Here is a 21,686-nt window from a genome sequence, read left to right as displayed (position 1 = left end):
TCCCCGGGGGACACCTTGGTTTAGGTCCTGTGTGGCACGCCAGTCTTTGAACACAAAATGATGCTAAAATACCCCTTTTGTGTTGTTTCCAGTTTCGTAAGATGGAGCGAGCTTTGTGTCGTTTCAGTTAGAAACCCGAAGAACTGGTGTGATCTTTTCTCCAGGAATAGCTCTTTATAGGGCGGCTCTGCAAAACAGAGTGGGTTGGAATCCTGCTGTAAATGTTACTTTTCTGACATTTGATCAGTGGGTTACAGTGGTTGCTCCCTAAATGTTAATTGACAAAAGGCCTGAAACTCTCCAGATGAAGATCTGAGGTGCTTACGGCCAGAGCATTCATAAAATTGACGGTGAACTTTTAAGAATTCAAAACATGTTGGCTGGAAGCCTCTGCCTCAGGCCAGTGTGAAAAGTTTGTAAGAACTAGAACCGTGTCTTACTTTTATATCCCATGAAGTATTAGAGGGACTTAGATATAATGAGTAATTTTTGTTGGTGCTAAGTGAGCAGAAAATGATTTGATGCAGTATAAATGGTGATGGCTTTGTGTTTGAAAAAGAGTCAAAGGAAACATCACTTGTGTCCATTATTCCTGTTTATTTGAGGGATAGGCTCTTCCAGGTTAAATCCTACATTACTAATACAAACGACAGTTATTTGAGCGGTTCTGAATGATCCCATTAAAATGATCCCTCCATAATTTATACTAGCTACAGAAATTACAGTATTATTTGATATTCATCCTCTAAAATTTCAAGTAATACCTCACTCTAAGATATACTATGCTGTTATCATTTAGTAGAATCACTATGTATTTCTTTTGGTATGAATATGATTTTTTTTTTAAGATTTATTTGAGAAGTAGAGTTACAGAACAAGGGAGAAACAGAGAAAAAGGTCTTCCGTTTGCAGGTTCACTCCCCAAATGGCAGAGCTGAGCTGATCTGAAGCCAAGAGCTTCTTCTGGGTCTCCCACCTGGGTGCAGGGGCCCAAGCACTTAGGGCATCTTACACAGATTTCCCAGGCACATTAGCAGGGAGCTGGATTGGAAGAGGAGCAGCCTGGACTTGTACTGGTACCCACATGGGATGCCAGCACTACAGGCAGAGGCTTAGCCTACTAAGCCACAGCGCCGGCCCCCTGAATGTAATTCTGTACCCTTACTTTTTCTTTAGGTAATACGAGTGTGTAAACACGCAGACCTGGGATAACTGAGCCACTGTCTTGATTTGCGTTTCTTTTAGGGAGGTATCAGTTCTCTTGTGTCTGAAATTAGTAATTTTTCAAGAAACTACATATATTGAGGAGGCAAGGAATTCAAACTAGCAGAGTAGAAGAGACGTCAGCCCCCAGCCACCCTATACACACTATGCCCAACCCCTAAGGAGTAAGACCCTATAAAGTAGTCTCACATTTACTTGCATTAATTTTCAAGTAAACAAGATGCCATGGGAATTGATTACTGTGATGGTGAAAATCTTAAATTACTCAGCTTATACACATAGACTTTTCGGTAAAAATCTTCTTCTTTAAACTTGCAGAACCGTAGTTTCTCAACCTCAGGACTCCTGATATATTGAGCAGACAGTGGTCTGTGAGGGGCCGTCCTTTGCCTTACTGTAGCATGGTTATCAACATCCCTGGCCTTGCCCTACTGGATGCTCTCCCAGGTTGTGACAACTAAAAAGGTCTCCAGCTGGCAGAAACTGTCCGCCAGGGGTAGAGGCGGTCCAAAATTAATGAGAATCTAGGTCTGCACTGTTCACATTTGTTAGCCACTTGCACATTTAGCAGTTAAAATTAAGTAAAATTTAAAATTCATCTGCTGTTAATTGGCCCGTCATTCTCAGTAATATCAGTTCTCTTCTATTGGAAAGTACAGTGCTAGCCACAGGCACATATCGCTTGGGGCTGGCCCGCTGCAAGCATAGGTGCAGATTTCCATCACCAAAGAAAGGTCTAATGGAGTGCCCCCTAGGGTGGGCAGTTTAGTGTACTTGTCTAAGTCTTAGCTCTGAAAGAGGCATGTAAATAATTACAACTCAACCCATTTTTAATTCTTGTTTTCATCAGTTACTAAGTTTTTTACTACTTCTTTGGACCTGGTTTTGGGAATTTATTACCTTATAGTGATGCAGAAGTATATAATGAGGGCCAGTGCTGTGGTGCAGTGGGTTAAAACCCCGGCCTAAAGCGCTGGCATCCCATATGGGTGCCAGTTCTAGTCCCAGCTGCTGCTCTTCCCATCCAGCTCTCTGCTGTGGTCTGGGATAGTAGTAGAAGATGACCCAAGTGCTTGGACCCCTGTACCCACGTGGGAGACCAGGAAGAAGCTCCTGACTTTGGATTGATTCAACTCTGGCTGTTGCAGTCATTTGGGAAGTGAATCAGTGGATGGAAGACCTCTACTGTCTGCCTCTACTTCTCTCTGTAACTTTTTCAAATAAATAAAAAATAAATATTTTAAAAAAGTATATAGGCCGGCGCTGCGGCTCACTAGGCTAATCCTCCGCCTTGCGGCACCGGCACACCAGGTTCTAGTCCTGGTCGGGGCGCCAGATTCTGTCCCGGTTGCCCCTCTTCCAGGCCAGCTCTCTGCTGTGGCCCGGGAGTGCAGTGGAGGATGGCCCAGGTGCTTGGGCCCTGCACCCCATGGGAGACCAGGAGAAGCACCTGGCTCCTGCCATTGGATCAACGTGGTGCGGCGGCCATTGGAGGGTGAACCAACGGCAAAGGAAGACCTTTCTCTCTGTCTCTCTCACTCTCTCACTGTCCACTCTGCCTGTCAAAAAAAAAAAGTATATAAAGAGCAGTAAGAGCAGCTTGAATGAAACAATGGTAATAAGTTACTGATAAGAACTGGCAGAATTTATATTCCTACTCTTTAGTAGAGAAGTGAGAAAAGAACCTGTTAGGCAAGCTTGAAACGACCAGTTTCTGTGTATAGATGCCACTTCTTCATGTAGAGTGGGAGGACTTCTGTGATAGACTGTGACTTTAGTGTTCATTTCTAGCTGATGCCTACAACGTGGTACTGTGAGGGTTTTGCATGCACACGTATGGGAGCAGTGGCAGCAAATGATCATGTAATGCTGAGTGTCAGGGACAACTGATGGGCCTTAGTGGTGATGCAAAGTTTCCTGATCCTAAAATTTATGGTCTTGGTGATTCTTGAGTTAATCAAGATGGCAGAGGTGGTCATGAGCAGAGCTCTTGGTGGTTGCCAGTTCCATGTTTTGCATCCGGGATTATGAGTTATAATTCTAGGTAGGAGTTGCTTGAGTTCACTGTCCTTTGTCTTCACCTAAAGTAGAAACCTGTTTTACTTATGGTTTTTATTAGTCAAAGTTCAACTATGGTCCAAGCCAAGTGCTGAGTGCGAAAGGAGACTCGGGGTGAATAGACGTGGCCCCTCTGGAATATTAGCTTCTGGTAAAGGGAATACAGTTTTAGGCAGATCCGTGTTTGGTAAGGAGGGGTAGAACCACAGGCATTAAACAAGCAGATAGGGGGTGCGTGCAGTGAGTGACCTGAAAGACTGTGTGAAAGAGGTTCTCTACGTAGATTATTTAATTCAGAATTATACTTTTCTACAGTTTGTTTCATGTATTGTAATTCAGTTTCTTTTTGGACTTTGGTAAAAAAGTTTGTGGATTTTTTTAAACCCAGATTTAAAATTTTAATGGCTCCAATACAGTTTACACAGGAAGGGTTCGCACCGTTAACCTACACTACTTTTGTTTTTCTAATTTCAGAACATCCCAGCATGGCCAGGCTTTATCCCTAATGGAAATATTAGACCAGGAAAAGGCAAGATGCCTTTGTTGAGTCTTCTAAGAGGGCTTTCTGGGAAATAAATTATAGTTTTGATTTTTATTTTGTTTATAGAAAATAAACTCGTTTGGAATGTACCTTTTTTAAGGGTAAGAGGACACATTCTCAATTTTAGAAAACAGTTCTTGTGGAAATTGAAGATTAAGAAATAGATTCCTTTAAAAAAAATCCATGTGTTTTTACCTCTAGGCATATTCTTGCTTACAACTATTTGAAGACCAATAAGCTAATCTACATGTATTGAGCAAATTTTTTTTTTTTTTTTTTTGCCCCTGAGGGTAGCCAGAATCTGTTTCTGTTGCTTACAACCAAAGCTGTTTACCTGATAATCTTGCCTTTAACCTTCTCAGCTTCCCAGAGCGCCTTCAGATATCCAGGATTACAGGTCTTTCATTCTGCCTATGATATAATGTCAGGTTTTTTGTTTGGGTTTTTTTAAAGATTCACTCATTTATTTGAAAGGGGGAGAAGGAGTGGAAGAGTGAGAGCAAAAGAGAAAGATGATCTCCTACCTGCTGGGTCACTCCCCAAATGGCCACAATAGCCAGGTCTGGGCAAGGCTGAAGCCAGGGGCCAGGGACTCCATCCTGTTCCCCAGCAGGGGAGACAGGGGCTAAGCATTTGGACCATCATCCACTGGGTTCCCAGGTGCATTAAAAGAAAGCTGGATCAGAAGCAGAGGAACTGGCACCCCAATGTGGGACGCCGGCACTGAAAGCAGCAGCTTAACCCACTGCATCACCGTGTAGTAGTGTAGATTTTGACTTTGTTGTATGATTGTTTCATATTACTGCGGGGTGAATATAAATCAAGAGTCAGGAAAGCCATTTCATCTTTTGAAGTTAAATAAGATGTAAAAAATAACCAGTGTCTGCCATCACCTTGAAAGTGTCCAAAAATTCTTTTCAAAAATTTGATTTATCTAGCTGAAATTAATTTCTGTTCTATTCTCTTCAAGCAGTATTCATGGGTCACAAAAGATTTATTTGCTGGGGCAGCACTGTGGCATAGTAGGCTAAGCCCCTACCTATATGGGAGACCTGGAAGAAGTTCTTGGCTCCTGGCTTCAGATCAGCCCAGCTCTGGCTGTTGCAGCCATTTGGGGAGTGAACCAGCAGATGGAAGATCTTTCTGTCTCTCCCTCTCTCTGTCTGTAACTCTACCTCTTAAATAATATAATGAATAAAATCTTTTTTTAAAACTTAATTGCTAATTTTTTAAAAAGATTTATATATTTATTTGAAAGTCAGTTACATAGAGGGAGAAGGAGAGGCAGAGAGAGAGAGAGAGAGAGAAAGGTCTTTGATCTGTTGATTCACTCCCCGATTGGCCGCAATGGCCAGAGCTGCGCCGATCCCAAGCCAGGAGGCAGGAGCTTTTCCAGGTCTCCCATGTAGGTGCAGGGGCCCAAGGACTTGGGCCATCATCTACTGCTTTCCCAGTCCATATTGCTGTTATTTTTGCAATTATCGTTTGCTATAAATGTTAGGTATTAAGTTACTTAAAGTTATATAGTCCTTGAGATCTAGCCCTGAGCCCTGTCCATGTGGTATTTCCGTGGAAAATGCATTCCTGAATTTCACATGACTAAAGGAGGAGTTAACTTTTCCTATTATCTTATTCTTACTGCAGAAAAGCAGAAATAAGGGGGAAAATGTCACTTTGAAGTTGCTGTCGAATATTTTCTATAGAAACAGTTGAACGTTGGCAATTTAAAGTCCAAAGAGACATTGAAATTTCAGGAATTGATGGTTTCCCTTCCTCAGAATTCATCTCATTTTTTGAGATAAGGCTGCCAACATTAATCTTATAATTCCAGTTCAATTTTGGAGTCATGATGTTGATAGGATAATAGCTGGCTTTATCTTCTGATCAGATCACCTGCTGACAAGTCTTAGGAACATTAAAGAAGCCTGTGTGAATGAAAGTCATTATATCTAGTGACTGTAGCACACCTCTCTTTAAGCAGTTTGTTTTTTTTGTCCCAGAGTAAGTGTGTTTTTCCAGATGAACTAGTGAAGTTTTTAGAAATAGGCCTACCTTTTGTGCACTATTTCCATCTGTGTAGCTGTTTGGAACTGTTTACTCAGGATGCAATGTCTAAGTGAATTGATTTTCCAGAAATGGTGGTCTCAGAAAACTTGTTTAAAAAAGATTTATTTGTTTGAAAGGCAGAGTTAGAAGATCTCTTTCTCTCTTCCCTCCTTTCTGAATGCTGGTTTGTTACCCAAAAGGCTGCAATGGTCAGCCAAGAGTCTGGAACTCCATCTGAATCTCCCACATGAATGGCAGGGGCCCAAGCACTTGGCCATCGCCCACTACTTTCCCAGGCTCATTAACAGGGAGCTAGCTTGGAAGTGGAGCAGCCAGGACTTGAACCTGCGGTCATAAGGGATGCTGGTGTTCAAGTGATCGACTAACCCCTGAGCCACAATGCTGGCCCCTCTAGGAATACATATTTTTTTAAAATTAGATTTGAATCTCTGCCATTTCCAACATGTGTCTAAGACAAATGGTTTGCCTTCCCTTTTTTCCCCCCTCTCTGATTGAGGTTTGATCTAGCGGTAGTGATTTTGTTGGCTCTTTATCTCTACCACATTTTTATTTTTTGGTCATTCATTTGTGTATTTTTTCTTTTTTCTTTGCTCTTTCTGTGTCTCTTCTTGAGGAACTTGTACGGTTAGCACTAATAGTTACACCTCATACAACATTTGTCTGTCACTTTCCAATTTGGAAGATTATGATGTCCTCAGACACTCTCAAGCATAGAATCCATGATAGTTACATGTAAGATTTTTCAGTATCCAGGAGTGGGCATTTAGCACAGCAAATAAGATACTGTTTGGGATGCCCACATCTCATAGCCAATGCCAGGGTTTGAATGCTGCCTCCACTCCTGACTCCAGCATCCTGCTGAAGCATACCCTGGGAGGTAACTGGTGATGGCTGAAACAGCTGGGTCCCTGCCACTAGCAAGGGAGATCTGGATTGAGTTCCCAGCTCCTGGCTTTAGCCTGGCCCAGCTCTGCCTGTTGTGGGCATTTGGGAAGTAAACCTGCAGATAGAAAATTTCTGTCTCTCAAATAAAAATAAATGTTATAAAAACTAAAATGCTAGCTGGAATAAAAGACTATACAATTCTTTTTGTTTGTTTGTTTTTACGAATTATTTGAGGGCTGGCGCTGTTAACACCCTGGCCTGAGGCGCCGGCATCCCGTATGGGCGCTGGTTCTAGTCCCAGCTGCTCCTTTTCCAATCCAGCTCTCTGCTATGGCCTGGCAAAGCAGTAGAAGATGGCCCAAGTCCTTGGGCCCCTGCACCCACATGGGAGACCCGGAAGAAGCTCATGGTTCCTGGCTTGAGATCGGCACAGCTCTGGCTGTTGCGGCCAATTGGGGAGTGAACCATCGGATGGAAGAACTAACTCTCTCTCTCTCTCTCTCTCTCTCTCTCTCTCTCTGTAACTCTGACTTTCAAATAAATAAATCTTTTAAAAAAAGAATTATTTATTTGAAAGACAGTTAGAGAGAGAGGGGGAAACAGAGAGAGAGGTCTTCCATCTGCTGGTTCACTCCTCAGATGGCTGCAACAGCTGAGGCTGGGCCAAGCTGAAGCCAGGAGCCAGGCACTTCTTCCCGGTCTCCCAGGTGGGTGCAGGGGCCCAAACACAGGGGCCATCTTCCACTGCTTTCCCAGGCCGTAAGCAGGGAGATGATCTGAAGAGGAGCAACTGGGACTTAAACTGTTGCCCATATGGGATGTTGGTGTTGATTCCGAGGCTTTACCTTCTTTGTCACAGCACTGGCCCTGAGTATCCAAATCTTAAAACACAGAGAGAGACCATGGTGCTTTGTTACGTTATTTTATTTTTATTTTTTGAGAGAAAACTCCCATCTGCTGGTTCACTCCCCAAATGGCTACAACCACTGAGGCTGGGCCAGGCCAAAGTCAGGAGTTTAGAGTTCAGTCTAGGTCTCCCGTGGGTGGCAGTTACCCAAGTACTTGGGTCATCTTCCACTGCCTTCCCAGAAAGCTGATTCAGAAGTGAGTAGCCAGGACTTGAACCCAGCCCTCCGACATGGGATGCTGCAAGCTGTAGCTTAATCTCATGACTTTGTCGTGGTTTTTTTTTTTTTTTTTTAAATATATCTAATGCATAGGGTGTAAACTAGCATTTTATAACATCAAGGTCTTCTGTCTGATATGAGCTGCTGGTTTTTCTTTTTTCACTGATTCTAGAATCCCGTCTCCCCCAATATGAACATTCCTCCCCTGAAAAAAGCTTACTGAAACTACAGTATTATGTACTTCTTTTTTTTTCCTAAAATGTATTTTATTTATTTGAAAGGAAAAATTACAGTGAAAGACTGAGAGGTCTTCCATCCACTAGTTCGCTCCCCAAATGGCCGCAATAATTAGGGCTGGGCCAGACTGAAGCCAGGAGCTCCATCTGGGTCTCCCACTTGAGTGCAGGGGCCCAATCACTTGGGTCATCTTCCACTGCTCTCCCGGGCCATTAGCTGGGAGCTGGATCAGAAGTGGAGCATCTGGAACTCAAACCGGTGCCCAGATGTGATGCTGGCTTTGCAGCTGGCAGCTTTAGTTTCTACAGCACAATGCCAGCCCCCATACTTCTGTTATTGATGAATATTATGATTTATGTATACATATATATTTAAATTATGTTTTCGATTCCCCCCCCCTTTTCTAGAAGCTGCCTCTCTTTAAATGATTAGCACTGTATTTCTCAAACAAGTCATTCACGTACTGTCTGTGATTTTTATCACCGGTTTACCACCCATACTGTTATTTGCTAATATGTTATTTTAAATTGACTTCACATCAGTTCACCCTCCTTTTTTTTTTTTGAGGGAAATTTTCATACAATAAAAACAATCAATTTTTTTAATTCAACAATCTGTGTTTTGGAAGTTGTAAACAGTCTTATAATCACTAGCATGATCAAGATATGAAAGATTTCTGTCTCCCTAAAAGCCTCCTTGTGTTCCTTCTTAGTGGGTCTCGATCTGCTTTCATTGCTGTAGTTTAGCCCTCCCCGCCCTCCTTCACCCCTTTTTAATTTCCCTTGATTTGTGCTAAACAGTGATGTCTGATTTCAGGAATTCAAGGTATTTTTTCTTCCCAATTCATGTAAAAGTAAATGTGTAATTTTAAAGTCACATTTTGGTAAACTAGTTTAACTGAGGAAAGTGTATACAAAAGCTTGGTTAAGTGTAGTTGAAGGCTGAGAAAATTTTAAAAGTGGCTGTAATTCAATATTGCCCAAATTGTAGGCCCCAAAGACCCTCTTTCATTATTTTTCTACTACTGTTTTTTAATTTTGAGACTACTTCTTAGTAAACATAAAAAATATTTATTGGCAAGTTATTTACCCCATTATTAGTAATGCAAACATTCATTAAAATGGGTTGCTTTTCAAACTTCAGGTTGTGCCATGTATGTGGGATATTATATTACTTCAGTAGATCAGGACCAGCAATTCTTTAAACATGAGTAGAAGAGGGGGCCGGCGCTGTGGTGCAGTGGGTTAACGCCCTGGCCTGAAGCGCCAGCATCCCGTATGGGCACCAGTTCTAGTTCCGGCTGCTCCTCTTCTGATTCAGTTCTCTGCTGTGGCCTGGGATGGCAGTACAAGATGGCCCAAGTCCTTGGGCACCTGCACCCACGTGAGAAGACCTAGAGGAAGCTCTTGACTCCTGGCGCAGCTCTGGCCATTGTGGCCAACTGGGAAGTGAACCATCGGATGGAAGACCTTTCTCTCTCTCTGTCTCTCTGTGTAACTCTGACTTTAAAATAAATAAATAAATCTTTTTAAAAAATGAATAGAACAAAATAGAAAGTAGAATGTGTTCCATATAAGGATGGGGGTTGTCCCAGTATTAGAGGTCATCTGGGCTGGCGCTGCGGCTCAGTAGGCTAATCCTCCACCTTGCGGCGCCGGCACACCGGGTTCTAGTCCCTGTTGGGGTGCCGGATTCTGTCCCGGTTGCCCCTCTTCCAGGCCAGCTCTCTGCTGTGGCCAGGGAGTGCAGTGGAGGATGGCCCAAGTGCTTGGGCCCTGCACCCCATGGGAGACCAGGAGAAGAACCTGGCTCCTGCCATTGGATCAGTGCGGTGTGCCGGCCGTGGCGGCCGTTGGAGGGTGAACCAACGGCAAAGGAAGACCTTTCTCTCTGTCTCTCTCTCTCACTGTCCACTCTGCCTGTCAAAAAATTTAAAAAAAAAAAAAGTCATCTAATTCTAGCCAAAAGCAAACATAAAAGTAGTTTTTTCCATTAATCTATAGAGCCTTATTCTAAATAAACTTATAGTTTCCTTCAGCTTCTTTGAAAAATGGAAATTGCTCCCTGACCTGCTTTACTCCTTTGCCTTGCGTTTGACGCCTGGCTTTTTCCTCTAACATTTATATTGCGAAAACTTTGAGTAATTTTAACATTTCACGTGTAATATTTCTTCTTCTACTAGGACAGGGTATGTTAATATTTCTTACCGACTGAAAAGGGTGAAAATCATCTCATGTCAAAATGATTCTTGAATAAATGCTCACAAAGGAGTGAACAGTGACACTTGTTTTACAAAATGAGCTGCCTCACAAGGTCGCAGTCTGTGGCAAGCATACAGCTGAATGATTCTTAGGAATCTTGAAACAGCCTAGTGAGAGATATTGCTGTTTTTCTGATTCTCAATAATGCACACATCTGTCAATTTTGTAATTAGGAAATGTGAATGTGGTTATACACACTCTATAAAAGTTTTCTTGCAGTATTTAAGAAAAATAGTATGTGGCCAGCATTGTGGCGTAGTGGGTTAAGTCACCGCTTGCAATGCTGGCATCCCGAATGGGTGCTGGTTTGTGTGCTGGCTGCACCACTTCTGATCCAGCTCTCTGATAATGCACCTGAGAAAGCAGTGGAGGCGTCTCAAGTGCTTGGGCCTCTGCACCCACATGGGAAACCCAGAGGAGACTTCAGTCTAGCCCAGCCTCGGCTGTTGCAGCCATCTGGGGAGTGAACCAGACTATGAAATATCTCTCTCTCTGTCCCTCCCCCTGTCTCTGTAACTCTGACTTTCAAATAAATAAGAAAGTCTTAAAAAAAAAAATAGTATAATTGTGATAAGCCTCTTTAAGCCATAGGGATCCAGGATAAGAAGAGTTCCTAGGAACTCTTGTTGGTTATGGCTTCTCTTCCTAGAAAAGCTTTTTTTTTTTTTTTAAGATTTATTTATTTTGAAAGTCAGAGTTACACAGATAGAGGAGAGGCAGAGAAAGAGAGAGAGAGAAGTCTTCCATCCTTTGGTTCATTTCCCAATTGGCCATACAGCCAGAGCTGTGCTGATCTCAAGCCAGGAGCCAGGAGATTCCTCCGGGTCTCCCACATGGGTGCAGGGGCCCAAAGACCTGGGCCATCTTCTACTGCTTTCCCAGGCCATAGCAGAGAGCCAGATCGGAAGTGGAGCAGCCGGGACTTGAACCAGTGCCCATGTGGGATGCCAGCACTGGCCCCTAGAAAAGCATCTTAAAACACCCCACATTCATGTATGTCACAACCTGGCTTGGCTTGCTAAGGGACAGTAGGAATGACAGCAAGGAAACAGACTGTATACCAACTGGCCTCAAAGTGATGGTTGGAATCTATTGAATTCTTTGTTAATAAAGGGTCCTTTTTTCCTGAAATTATTTCAAATAAGCCCCAGATTTTTAATAAGGTCATTTTACTCCTGATTTAAGTAAAGGAAAGTACATTCAGATATGTTTATAGGTAGGAAAAAGAAATCTCTTGTAACAGTTCTGTGTGACCTTTGAGTATTGAGATTGATGAGTGGGTGACACCTGCACTGCAGGTGTACTACTTCAAATAATGTTTTATAACCCATAAACAACCACCATCACAGAAATTTCCTGGTCTTTGCTAGGTGGAATAATGTTTGTTTTTTAATAAGATGTATTTATTTATTTGAAAGGCTGTGTTACAGAGAGGCAGAGGCAGAGAGAGAAATAGATGTCTTCTATCCACTGATTCACTCCCCAAATGGCTGCAATTACCAGAGCTGGGCCGATCTGAAGCCAGGAGCCAGGAGCTTTTTCTGGGTCTCCCATGTGGGTGCAGGGGCCCAAAGACTTGGGCCATCTTCCACTGCTTTCTCAGTCCATGGCAGAGAGCTGGGTTGGAACTAGAGCAGCTGGGACTCGAACCAGTGCCTATATGGGATGTCGGTGCTGCAGGCAGTGGCTTTACCCACTATGCCACAGCACTAGTACCTGGAATAATGGTTTAAGATCCGAAGTAAACATGTTAGTTAAGGGTAGGATAACTTTTTGCACAGATTATCCCAGTTTGTACTTTTTGCCCTGGTTTTTTTTTTTATTTATTTTTTTATTTTTTTATATTTTTTTTGACAGGCAGAGTGGACAGTGAGAGAGAGAGAGACAGAGAGAAAGGTCTTCCTTTGCCGTTGGTTCACCCTCCAATGGCCGCCGCGGCCGGCGCGCTGCGGCCGGCGCGCTGCGGCCGGCGCACCGCGCTGATCCGATGGCAGGAGCCAGGAGCCAGGTGCTTTTCCTGGTCTCCCATGGGGTGCAGGGCCCAAGCACCTGGGCCATCCTCCACTGCACTCCCTGGCCACAGCAGAGAGCTGGCCTGGAAGAGGGGCAACCGGGACAGAATCCGGCGCCCCAACCGGGACTAGAACCCGGTGTGCCGGCGCCGCTAGGTGGAGGATTAGCCTAGTGAGCCGCGGCGCCGGCCTGCCCTGGTTTAATTATTAATAGTAACCCCTTTCACTTTTAAAACTGCTCCAGTTTGGATGATAAGGGCAGTTGAGGCTGTTATAAAATAGAAGTGTTACTGTAGGGAGAGACTGTTTTTCTGCGTGCAAACATTTAGCAGTGTTATCTTTAAAATGAATCCTTAGTTCCTTTTTTTTTTTTTTTTTGAAGATTTATTTTATTTATTTATTTGAAAGGCAGAGTTACAGAGAGAGAGGGAGAGAGATTGTTCAGTCGACTGGTTCACTCCCCAACTGGCTGAAACAGTCAGATCTGGGCTAGGTCAAAGTCAGGAGCCAGAAACTCCAAGTCTCCCACATGGATGGCAGAGGCCCAAAGGCCATCTTCTGCTGCCTTCCCAGGCACCTTAGCAGGAAGGTGGATCAGAAGCAGAGTAGCTGGGAGGTGGTGGCTTGCTCCACAATATTGGCCCCTAAACCTAGTACTTGTTATGATTTTTGAGAATAGAGTTTTTTCAAAGTATGAATTGCTTCATATACTTACTTGATTAAAATTGAGAAGCGGTGGGGGGTGGGAGAGGGGCTGGTGCCGTGGCTCACTTGGTTAATCCTCCGCCTGCGGTGCCGGCATCCCATATGGGTGCCAGGTTCTAGTCCTGGTTGCTCCTCTTCCAGTCCAGCTCTGCTGTGGCCCGGGAGTGCAGTGGAGGATGGCCCAAGTGCTTGGGCCCTGCACCCACATGGGAGACCAGGAAGAGGCACCTGGTTCCTGGCTTTGGATCGGTGTAGCTCTGGCTGTGGTTGCCATTTGGGGGGTGAACCAACTGAGGGAAGACCTTTCTCTCAGTCTCTCTCTCTCACTGTCTTACTCTGTCAAATTTAAAAAAAATATTGAGAAGCAGGAGTGCCTAGTAGTTAGGAGTGCTAGTTATAGACTCGCGAAGACCGAATGCTCACTGTAAAGCATTCTGACTGTGATCTTGGGTTAGTCAGGAAGCAATGTGTGTAAAGCATAATGCTTGTAATATAGTAAGCAACCTGGTGTTAGTGATTTCTAAGATTCCTAAATCTTACTGAACACTTACTCTGCTCCATACTCTATGCTCCATTTTAAGGGCTGCAGAAATTAAGACATTCTTCTTAGGAATGCTGTTTTTTCCCTCTCAGTATCATAAAACAGTCTCCTTCTGTATATTGAATAATAGACATTGTGAAAAAAATTAATTCTTCACTTAGGTTTGTATCTGGCTGTGCTCTGCTGTGTTTATTAATACTGATCACACAGCATCATTGTCTAGCACTATCACATATACTGAGGATATGAATGATTAAGAAAGTAGTGATTACCTTCAGTAGAAGCTTATGTACGTACAGTTTTAAGGAACCAGTTAATAAATGTATAACTTTTCTTAGAGCATTTTTGGCTTAGTGCAAAGTACACAGATTATCCTGCAACTGAATAACACTGTATTTTGGATTATCCAATTAATGCAACTAGTGTGTGAGTGTCTACAGCATTGGAGTCATATCATATTCACATTTATCCAGATTTATAGGTGCTACTTTCCCTGCCCAGGACCTCCAGCACTTGGCTCACCCCCATAAAAGAGTAGGAAGGAGAACCACTTAAATGTAAGCCAGTGCTGTCAAGGAGTGTTGCTCAGAGAGGTTCAGAGCGGGTTGGGGGGTTATGAAGCTGCAGTGGCCTCCTGTCATTACATGAGATTCTAGTGTTTACAAATTTGTATTGGGGCTGGTGCTGTGGCATAGTGGGTAAAGCCGCTGCCTGTAGTGCTGGCATCCCATATGGGCGCTGCTTTGAGCCCCGGCTGTTCCACCACTTCCGATCCAGCTCTCTACTATGGCCTAGGAAAGCACTAAAAGATGGCCCAAGTCCTTGGGTCCTGCACCTGCGTGGGAAACCCTGAAGAAGCTCCTGGCTCCTGGCTTCAATCGGCGAATCCAGCTATTCCACCCAATTGGGGAGTGAACCAGTGGATGGAAGACCTCTCTCTGTTTCTCCTTCTCTCTATGTGTAACTCTATCTTTCCAATAAATAAAATAAATCTTTAAAATAAAAATTTGTGTTGTTCATTCAAAGTGGTTTCTAAACTGAGTCAACTGTTTTATCTTTTCTCAACTGAAAAACATTGTCCCAATCTATAAGAAAAATTGCTGTGGTGCACTTAGAGGCAATCTGTTAATATCCAGTCTGGCATGCCCCTTTTCTTGGGTAAATAGTAATCTGAAAATTGGCTAACTTCAGACCCTTGGTCCTGTATGAGAAATCAAACAGTTTTTTAAAAAAAAATATTTATTTTATGTACTTTAAAGAGTAACAGAGACAGAAGAGGAAGTGAATCATCAGCTGGTTCACTCCCTGAATGGGCACGAAGGTTGAGGTTGGACCAGGCTGAAGCCTGGAGCCAGGGATTCCATCTGGGTCTCATGTGGGTGGCAGGAGTCTAGGTACTTGGCCCTCCTCTGCCGGTTTCCCAGGTGCACTAGCAGGAAGCCAGATCTGAAGCTGGAGTATCCAGAATTTGAATCAGCACTCTGATATGAGATGCTAGCATTGTAGGCAGCAGCTTAACCTGCTGTGCCACAGTGCTGGGCCAGAAGTCACAGTTAATAGAACTCTTAATCCTTGTCTTCAGGAAACATATCTATACTGGAAAAACCATGCATAAAACAGTTCACAGAAAAGGATGGGTGGTATCGTAATAAATGACAGTTGCTTGTCAGAATGGCTCACAGCTTCAAAGGTTCTGTCCCAGTATGCCCATAAATAAAACTTTCTATTAAAAAATTTTTGGTTTAGAAAAAGCATTTTTTTAAAGATCTATTTTATTTATTAGAAAGGCAGAGTTAGAGAGAGAGAGAGAGAGAGGGAGGGAGGGAGGGAGGGAGCCAGGGAGGGAGAGAGACGGGGAGACAGAGAAAGAGGTCTTCCATCTTTCCATCTGCTGGTTCATTCCCCATATGGCCGCAACACCTGGGGCTGGGCTGTGCCAAAGCCAGGAGCTTCTTCTGGGTCTCCCACACGGGTGCAGGGGCCCAAGCACTTGGATCATCTTCTGCTGCTTTCCCAGGCCATAGCAGAGAGCTGGATCGGAAGTGGAGCAGTTAGGACTTGCACTGGCACCATATGGGATGCTGGTGCTACAGGTGGTAGCTTAAACCCACTGTGTCACTAGAAAAAGTATTGATATCATAAAGGAGATGTGAAGCAGTGCAAATTATTTTTTCCATAAAGATTTCTTGGCAATTTTGAGTTGTGATTAAATGGATAGCTAGAGATAAAAGGCACAAAGATGTTCAGACATGGCAGGTGTAAACAGCATCAAGTGTAGAGGTATGAATTATCAAGCAAAATTGTTTATCTTTTCATTGAGCCAGATAGCAGTGGACATATTGGAGTATCACAGGAAGTGAGGATAATAAGAAATATGACCAGAACTAGGAGCTGAGATAAATTCTCTTGATCACTATCTGTTCCTCCTACTCTTATCGCTGAGAACACAGAGACCTCTTTAGATTGCTTTCTAATCTATCTTGGGATTTACATTTAAGTTATGAGTTTTATTGAAAACACCTGTCATGAAGCTGCCTGATTACTTTGTGAGCCCTCTTGGGCATCAGTGTGATGTAAGAGTCTGTAAACAGGAGCCAGGGACTCAGGGTTCTAGCACGGTGCCGTCGTTTGTTAGCTCCATGACCACAGGCAAGTTGCTTTACCTCTCTGAGTCTTGGTTCCCCTCCTCTAAAATGTAAGACTAGAATCAGGAGTTGTCATGCTATTTCATGTTTTCTGTTTCTTGATGAAACTTATATATATATATATATATATATATATATATATATAAAATAATTATATAAAACAAAAATGTTATACATATATATAGCTGTATATAAAACAAAGAAAGTTATATATATAACTCTCTATATCAAACAGAACTGAGTTACTTAATGGGAGGAGGGGAGCTAGAAGCCACAATCCTTCCCCAGAGTTGCTCCTAGTGGTTTTAAGGCTCAGATAAAACACAGCTGCAAGATCCCTGGGCTTGATCTCTAAGGTCCCTTCTAGAATTAAGCATTTTCAGATTCTTATTCTTATATTGATAAATTGAGTAGAATTTCTTTTTTTTTTTAAGATTTAATTTATTTATTTGAGAGGTAGAGTTATAGTGAGAGGGAAAAACAGAGAAAGGTCTTCTGTCCGTTGGTTCACTCCCCAAATGGCCGCAACAGCCGGAACTGCACCGATCTGAAGCCAGGAGCCAGGTGCTTCTTCCTGGTCTCCAGTGTGGGTGCAGGGGCCCAAGAACCAAGGCCATCTTCTGCTTTCCCAGGGCACAGCAGAGAGCTGGACTGGAAGAGGAACAGCCAGGACTAGAACTGGTGCCCGTATGGGATGCCGGCATCACAGGTGGAGGATTAACCTATTGCACCACGGTGCCAGTCCCTTGAGTAGAATTTAACAAATTGATTAGGTAATGTAATACTATGTTATACAAACTTGTTGCACACCTGTTCCATAGGAGATATTGGTACAATAGGCAATATAAAGAAGAGAGAAAACACGGAACCTTCTTCAAGCAAGCAGTACACTTGAACAGATGGAAATAAAAGTTTCTGCGGCTTTTTATAGCACAACTCATACCATATAGAGATTAAAGGCAACAGGATTTGTTCCCTAAAAATCACTGCAGAAATTAAGGAGAAAGAAATAAAATTGAAAGTATATGCTTTAATTCTGCAAGATTTTTTAAATCTTGGTTTCATTTACTTTTTGGATAGGAGATAAATGTACACATTGTACTAAAATCCAAAAGGAACAAAAGGATATGAACTTAAAAGACCCCCCCACCCCTGTCTTCGAGTGCTATGTCCACCTTCCCAGATCCACCCTCTCCAGGGAGCTATCACCAGCTTCCTCCAGATGGATGCTCTCTGTAACAGCACTGACAGATTGATGAGTATATTAGTTTCCTCTGGCTGCTGTAACAAATGATCCCAAAGTGGGTGGCTTAACACAGTGGAAGTGTATTCTCTCCCAGTTCTGGGTGCCAGAAATCTGGAGTCAGAGTCACTGGGCTGAAATCACGATGTTGACATTGGATTGGAGTTAAGGCTGTGTTCCAGAGTCTCTAGGAGAGAGTCCCTCCTTGCCTGTTCCGGCCTCTGGGTCTGCTGACGTTCCTCAGCGTGTGGCCACATCACTCATTATTCAAAGTCAGCATCTACTCTGCCTTCCTGGGTGTGTGTGGGGAGGGTGTCCCTCGGCCTCTCTGTCTTGGACTCAGGTGAATAAATCAGAGTAATCTCACCATCTCTTAATCGCATCTATAAGGGCTCTGCCATATAAGAAAACATTCGCAGGTCCTAGGGTTAGGATCTTTTTTGGGAAAGGTTGCCTTTTCAATCTACTGCAGAGGTAAAACAGTATAATACCCACACTTTTCTGGACCTTGCTTCTGATGGCAACAAACTGGAATGACCCAGAGGTTCCATTAGTTTGTAACTAGTTAAATAAGCTATGATATGTCCATAGAAGGTGAAGTGGGCACACTGACATAGTACTGTGTTTACGGTGGGAAAAAGCAAGTCGCAGAGTACATGAATAAGATGGAAATTTGGAAATGGATATGTCATACTTCAAAGCGGTTTCCCTTGAGTGTGGAATTGTAGAACGTTTATTTTCTTTTTTTGAAAATTTGTTTTTATTTAAAGGCAGAGTGACAGAGACCTTCCATCCACTGGTTTGTTCCCCGAAATGACTGCAACGGCCAGGGCTGGGCCAAACGGAAGCCAGGAGCCTGGAACTCTTATCTGGGTCTCCCACATAGTTGGCATGGAAGCTGTTTCCCCGTGTGCATTAGCAATGCAGCTGGAACTCAGACCAGTGCTCCAGTATGGGATGCTGGCCAAGTACAGTTCAACCCACTGTGCCACAACACTGGCCTATTTTATGTTAAACTTTTGTATTGTTGGAAGTGTTTAAGTTGTGTGTGCTTTATAATAAATCCAAAAGAAAATGGACTTGCATTTACTTTTTGTGGATGAAATATGTTGCAAACGTGGTAGAGTATTATTAAAATTCAGCCTTTTGGTGTGTTTCCTAGATAGCAGACCCCACGTTAGCTGAAATGGGGAAGAACCTGAAGGAAGCCATGAAGATGCTAGAGGACAGTCAGAGGTGAGCAAGCAGGGCAGAGGCAAGCTTGTGAGACGTGTCCGACCTGCTGGGGAGACTCGGGGCTCGACTTCCTTCTGCTGAAAACACCTCTTGGCTTTGAAATGTCACACAGCCTGGCTGACTTTAAAGTCGGTGTTTATCTTGGGGAGAAGGTACTCTGTAATTTTGAAATTGAGGGGAAGGACTTGTAATTTTCAGTTTTATTATGAGTTTTATTTACTTAACATATTGATTTGAACCTATAAATACTTATTATAGGTTCAGGTCACGCAGAGCATCAACTGACCAAGAAATGAGTTGGTTTTGTTTTTTGGATTTTTTTTTCCTTCATGTTCCTTTCTTTTCATGAAATTCAGACTATACCCAAAACTGGGGGGGAGGCAGATGGTAGATGTGTTTGAAGACAGGCAACGTGGACATGTTTAAATGTTAGAAGTTTGCTAAGATAAAATAAACAGTTCCTTCTTTGCTTTACATTAGAAGAACAGAGGATGAAAATGGAAAGAAGCTTGTATCAGAGGATATTCCAGGGCCACTCCCGGGCAGGTAGGTAACAGTGAAAATCCGTTTCTTTAGTGAGGGTGGAAGTTTTTCTTAAACCAAGATTTTACCATTGTTGATTTACAGTTTCAGTTTTAATGAGCAGAGAGCACATTTAAGTAGAGTTATGTGCACGGTGCTGTTGGAAACCTGACATGCCAGTACTGTTGGTGATACTGCCTAGCCAGGTAGCTTCTCGCCCTGTCCCGTTCAGAATTTAATACAACCTCATAACACACAGGTGATGCGGGTGTTGATAATTACAATGGGAGTTTCATACTTAGTTTATCCTTGAAACCTGTAATCTGTTTGGTAGAGTTTTATTGTGAGAGAGATTTTTTTTTTCACTGAAACCTTTTATTGAGAAAAGATAAGGTGGGTGGAGCACTCTCAGAAGAAGAATCTTGCATATTCTTTTTTCCCCCCAGAAACCTTTTATTAAAGAAATACAAACTTCAAGCATTTCATATGCACAACTTTAGTGATTCTTCCCACTGTATCCGCCTTCCCACCCCTCTACCTCCTCCCTCTCCTATTGCCATTCTTATTTTTTACTAAGATCTATTTTCTATTAATTTTATACACATATGGTTAACAATACTAAGTAAAGAGTTCAACAAATAGTATGAAAAAAAAAAAAACTGTTCCTCAACAGTCGAGACAAGGGCTGTTGTGAGAGATATTATAATTTGCTGAAATTTATGATTTTTATAATATACAAAGTTCAGTCTTTAGTTATTGGCAGAATGATTTATTTTTTGGCCACCTAATCAAATCTGAAAAGTCTGTGTGGTTTCAGCTTGTGGGAAAAATGTCAGGAAAATAGGTGACAGGAATTGTCACAGGATGTTAGTCAATCTGGAATTAAAGTCCTAGCCCAGCTTCCCTGAGACAAACTTTTTTTTTTTATAGCCAGGAAACTGCGTATGGGTAAATAGTACAACTCCCTTAAATTGTCCTTTGACCTTAACGTAAATTGTACAAGTTTGCAAAAGAAAGGCATGGAAGAGGGATCGTGGTGTGCCAATAAATGTCACATCTAACACACCCAGATACTAATATTTTATAATAGTCACTCCTTCTTATAACCTGAATGCTGCTGATTCAATGCCCTTTAGGTGTAAAATGCTTTCTACGTTTCAGAATGGGAAGCCAGTCCTGTAAGTCTCTTCATCCCAGCTCTACTGAAAGGGACAAATGGCTTTAAGGTTTCTTTGTTCTCCTGATTGCACAGAAGTTTCACTAAAGATTGGCAGCTCCGTAAAGCCACTGGTCAGGAGTGTTCACACAGCAGTGCTAATGTCCAACATTTGAGACTGGGCGTGTGCTTTACCTGCCCTGATTGCATCCTCACCATTCTGTAATGCAGTGGCTCAGTGGGCTCCAGAGCTTATTCACTGTCACGTGACCCGCACCCAGCTGTGCCTCGCTGCCCCTGCCTGCCCTCATCTCTACAGTGTTCAGGGGACAGAGCCGCTGTTCTTTGACGGTCAGCACCTTGGGGAGGATGAGTTTCTGAGACATTGTTTTGACAGTGTTTTTTTGTTTTGTTTTGTTTTTAAGAGAAAAGTTACTAGTCATCCTCTCACTAATGGAGGGATGATATTTTTACATCACACTTGTCACAAGTTACTTTGCCATAGCTTACTGTTTTAGCCATTTGTGTTCTCAAAGTTTCTGCTTCATGCAATGAGCATTTAGTAACATACCTTGGGTAGAAGTAAACTGATTTACATTCCAAGCCAACCTCAAGTGTCCCAGCTTGGAGAAGAGCTGGTAATAAATGACACTTGTTGGATTGCATGTTTAAGACTTGTTTGTCCAGACAAGACTCGCACATGGAGGAAAACTAGATATACCAGTGGCACAGAGTACTCATGGTACTTCTCTGAGCTTGTGGCATCTTATAAGGATTTCTGGCTTTTAAAACTTGCTTATTAAATCTCCTCTGTCCTGTGCTCCAAGACTCATATGAACCAGTTTAGAAATACTGCTTGAGTAAGACTGGAAAAAATTTTTTTACAGATTTATTTATTTTAAAGGAGGAGTGACAGGGATAGACAGAAATTTTCCATCCACTGGTTCACTCCCCAAAAGGCTGCAACAGCCAGGTTTGAGTCGGTCCAAAGCCAGGAGGCAGGAACTCCATCCAGATCTCCCACATGGGTGCCAGGGGCCCAACTTGGGCCATCTTCTGCTGCTTCCCAGGTGAATTAGCAGGAAGCTGAATTGGAAGCAGAGTGTCAGGGACTCTATACTGGATGCTGGCTATGGCTTAGTAACCCCTTGTGGCAGCCCCTGACTCGTAAAGTTTTGACAAATCAAGCTTATTTGGGTAGAAGATTGAATTAGTCACAAGTAAGA

General features: G+C 42.9%; 1 protein-coding gene across 2 annotated transcripts in view; it reads left to right on the top strand.

Moving 5' to 3' along the window:
* Positions 1-21,686, top strand: part of PDXDC1 (pyridoxal dependent decarboxylase domain containing 1) — a 60,055-nt gene that overhangs the window by 1,755 nt on the left and 36,614 nt on the right. The window contains exons 2-3 of one of the 2 annotated variants that reach the window (XM_008257801.5): positions 18,713-18,782; positions 19,263-19,328. In XM_008257801.5, the coding sequence (XP_008256023.3) occupies positions 18,733-18,782; positions 19,263-19,328 (116 nt within the window). In that variant the 5' untranslated portion in view covers positions 18,713-18,732. Of the gene's footprint in view, positions 1-18,708; positions 18,783-19,262; positions 19,329-21,686 lie in introns of both variants that reach the window. The other variant, XM_017342500.4, reaches the window with a different exon arrangement.

This window comes from Oryctolagus cuniculus, chromosome 19 (assembly GCF_051225735.1).
Source record: "Oryctolagus cuniculus isolate XC-2025 breed Fujian yellow rabbit chromosome 19, ASM5122573v1, whole genome shotgun sequence".
Lineage (NCBI taxonomy): Eukaryota > Metazoa > Chordata > Mammalia > Lagomorpha > Leporidae > Oryctolagus > Oryctolagus cuniculus.
Note: the sequence above shows the minus strand (reverse complement) of the source record. Positions and strands in the feature narration are given on the sequence as shown.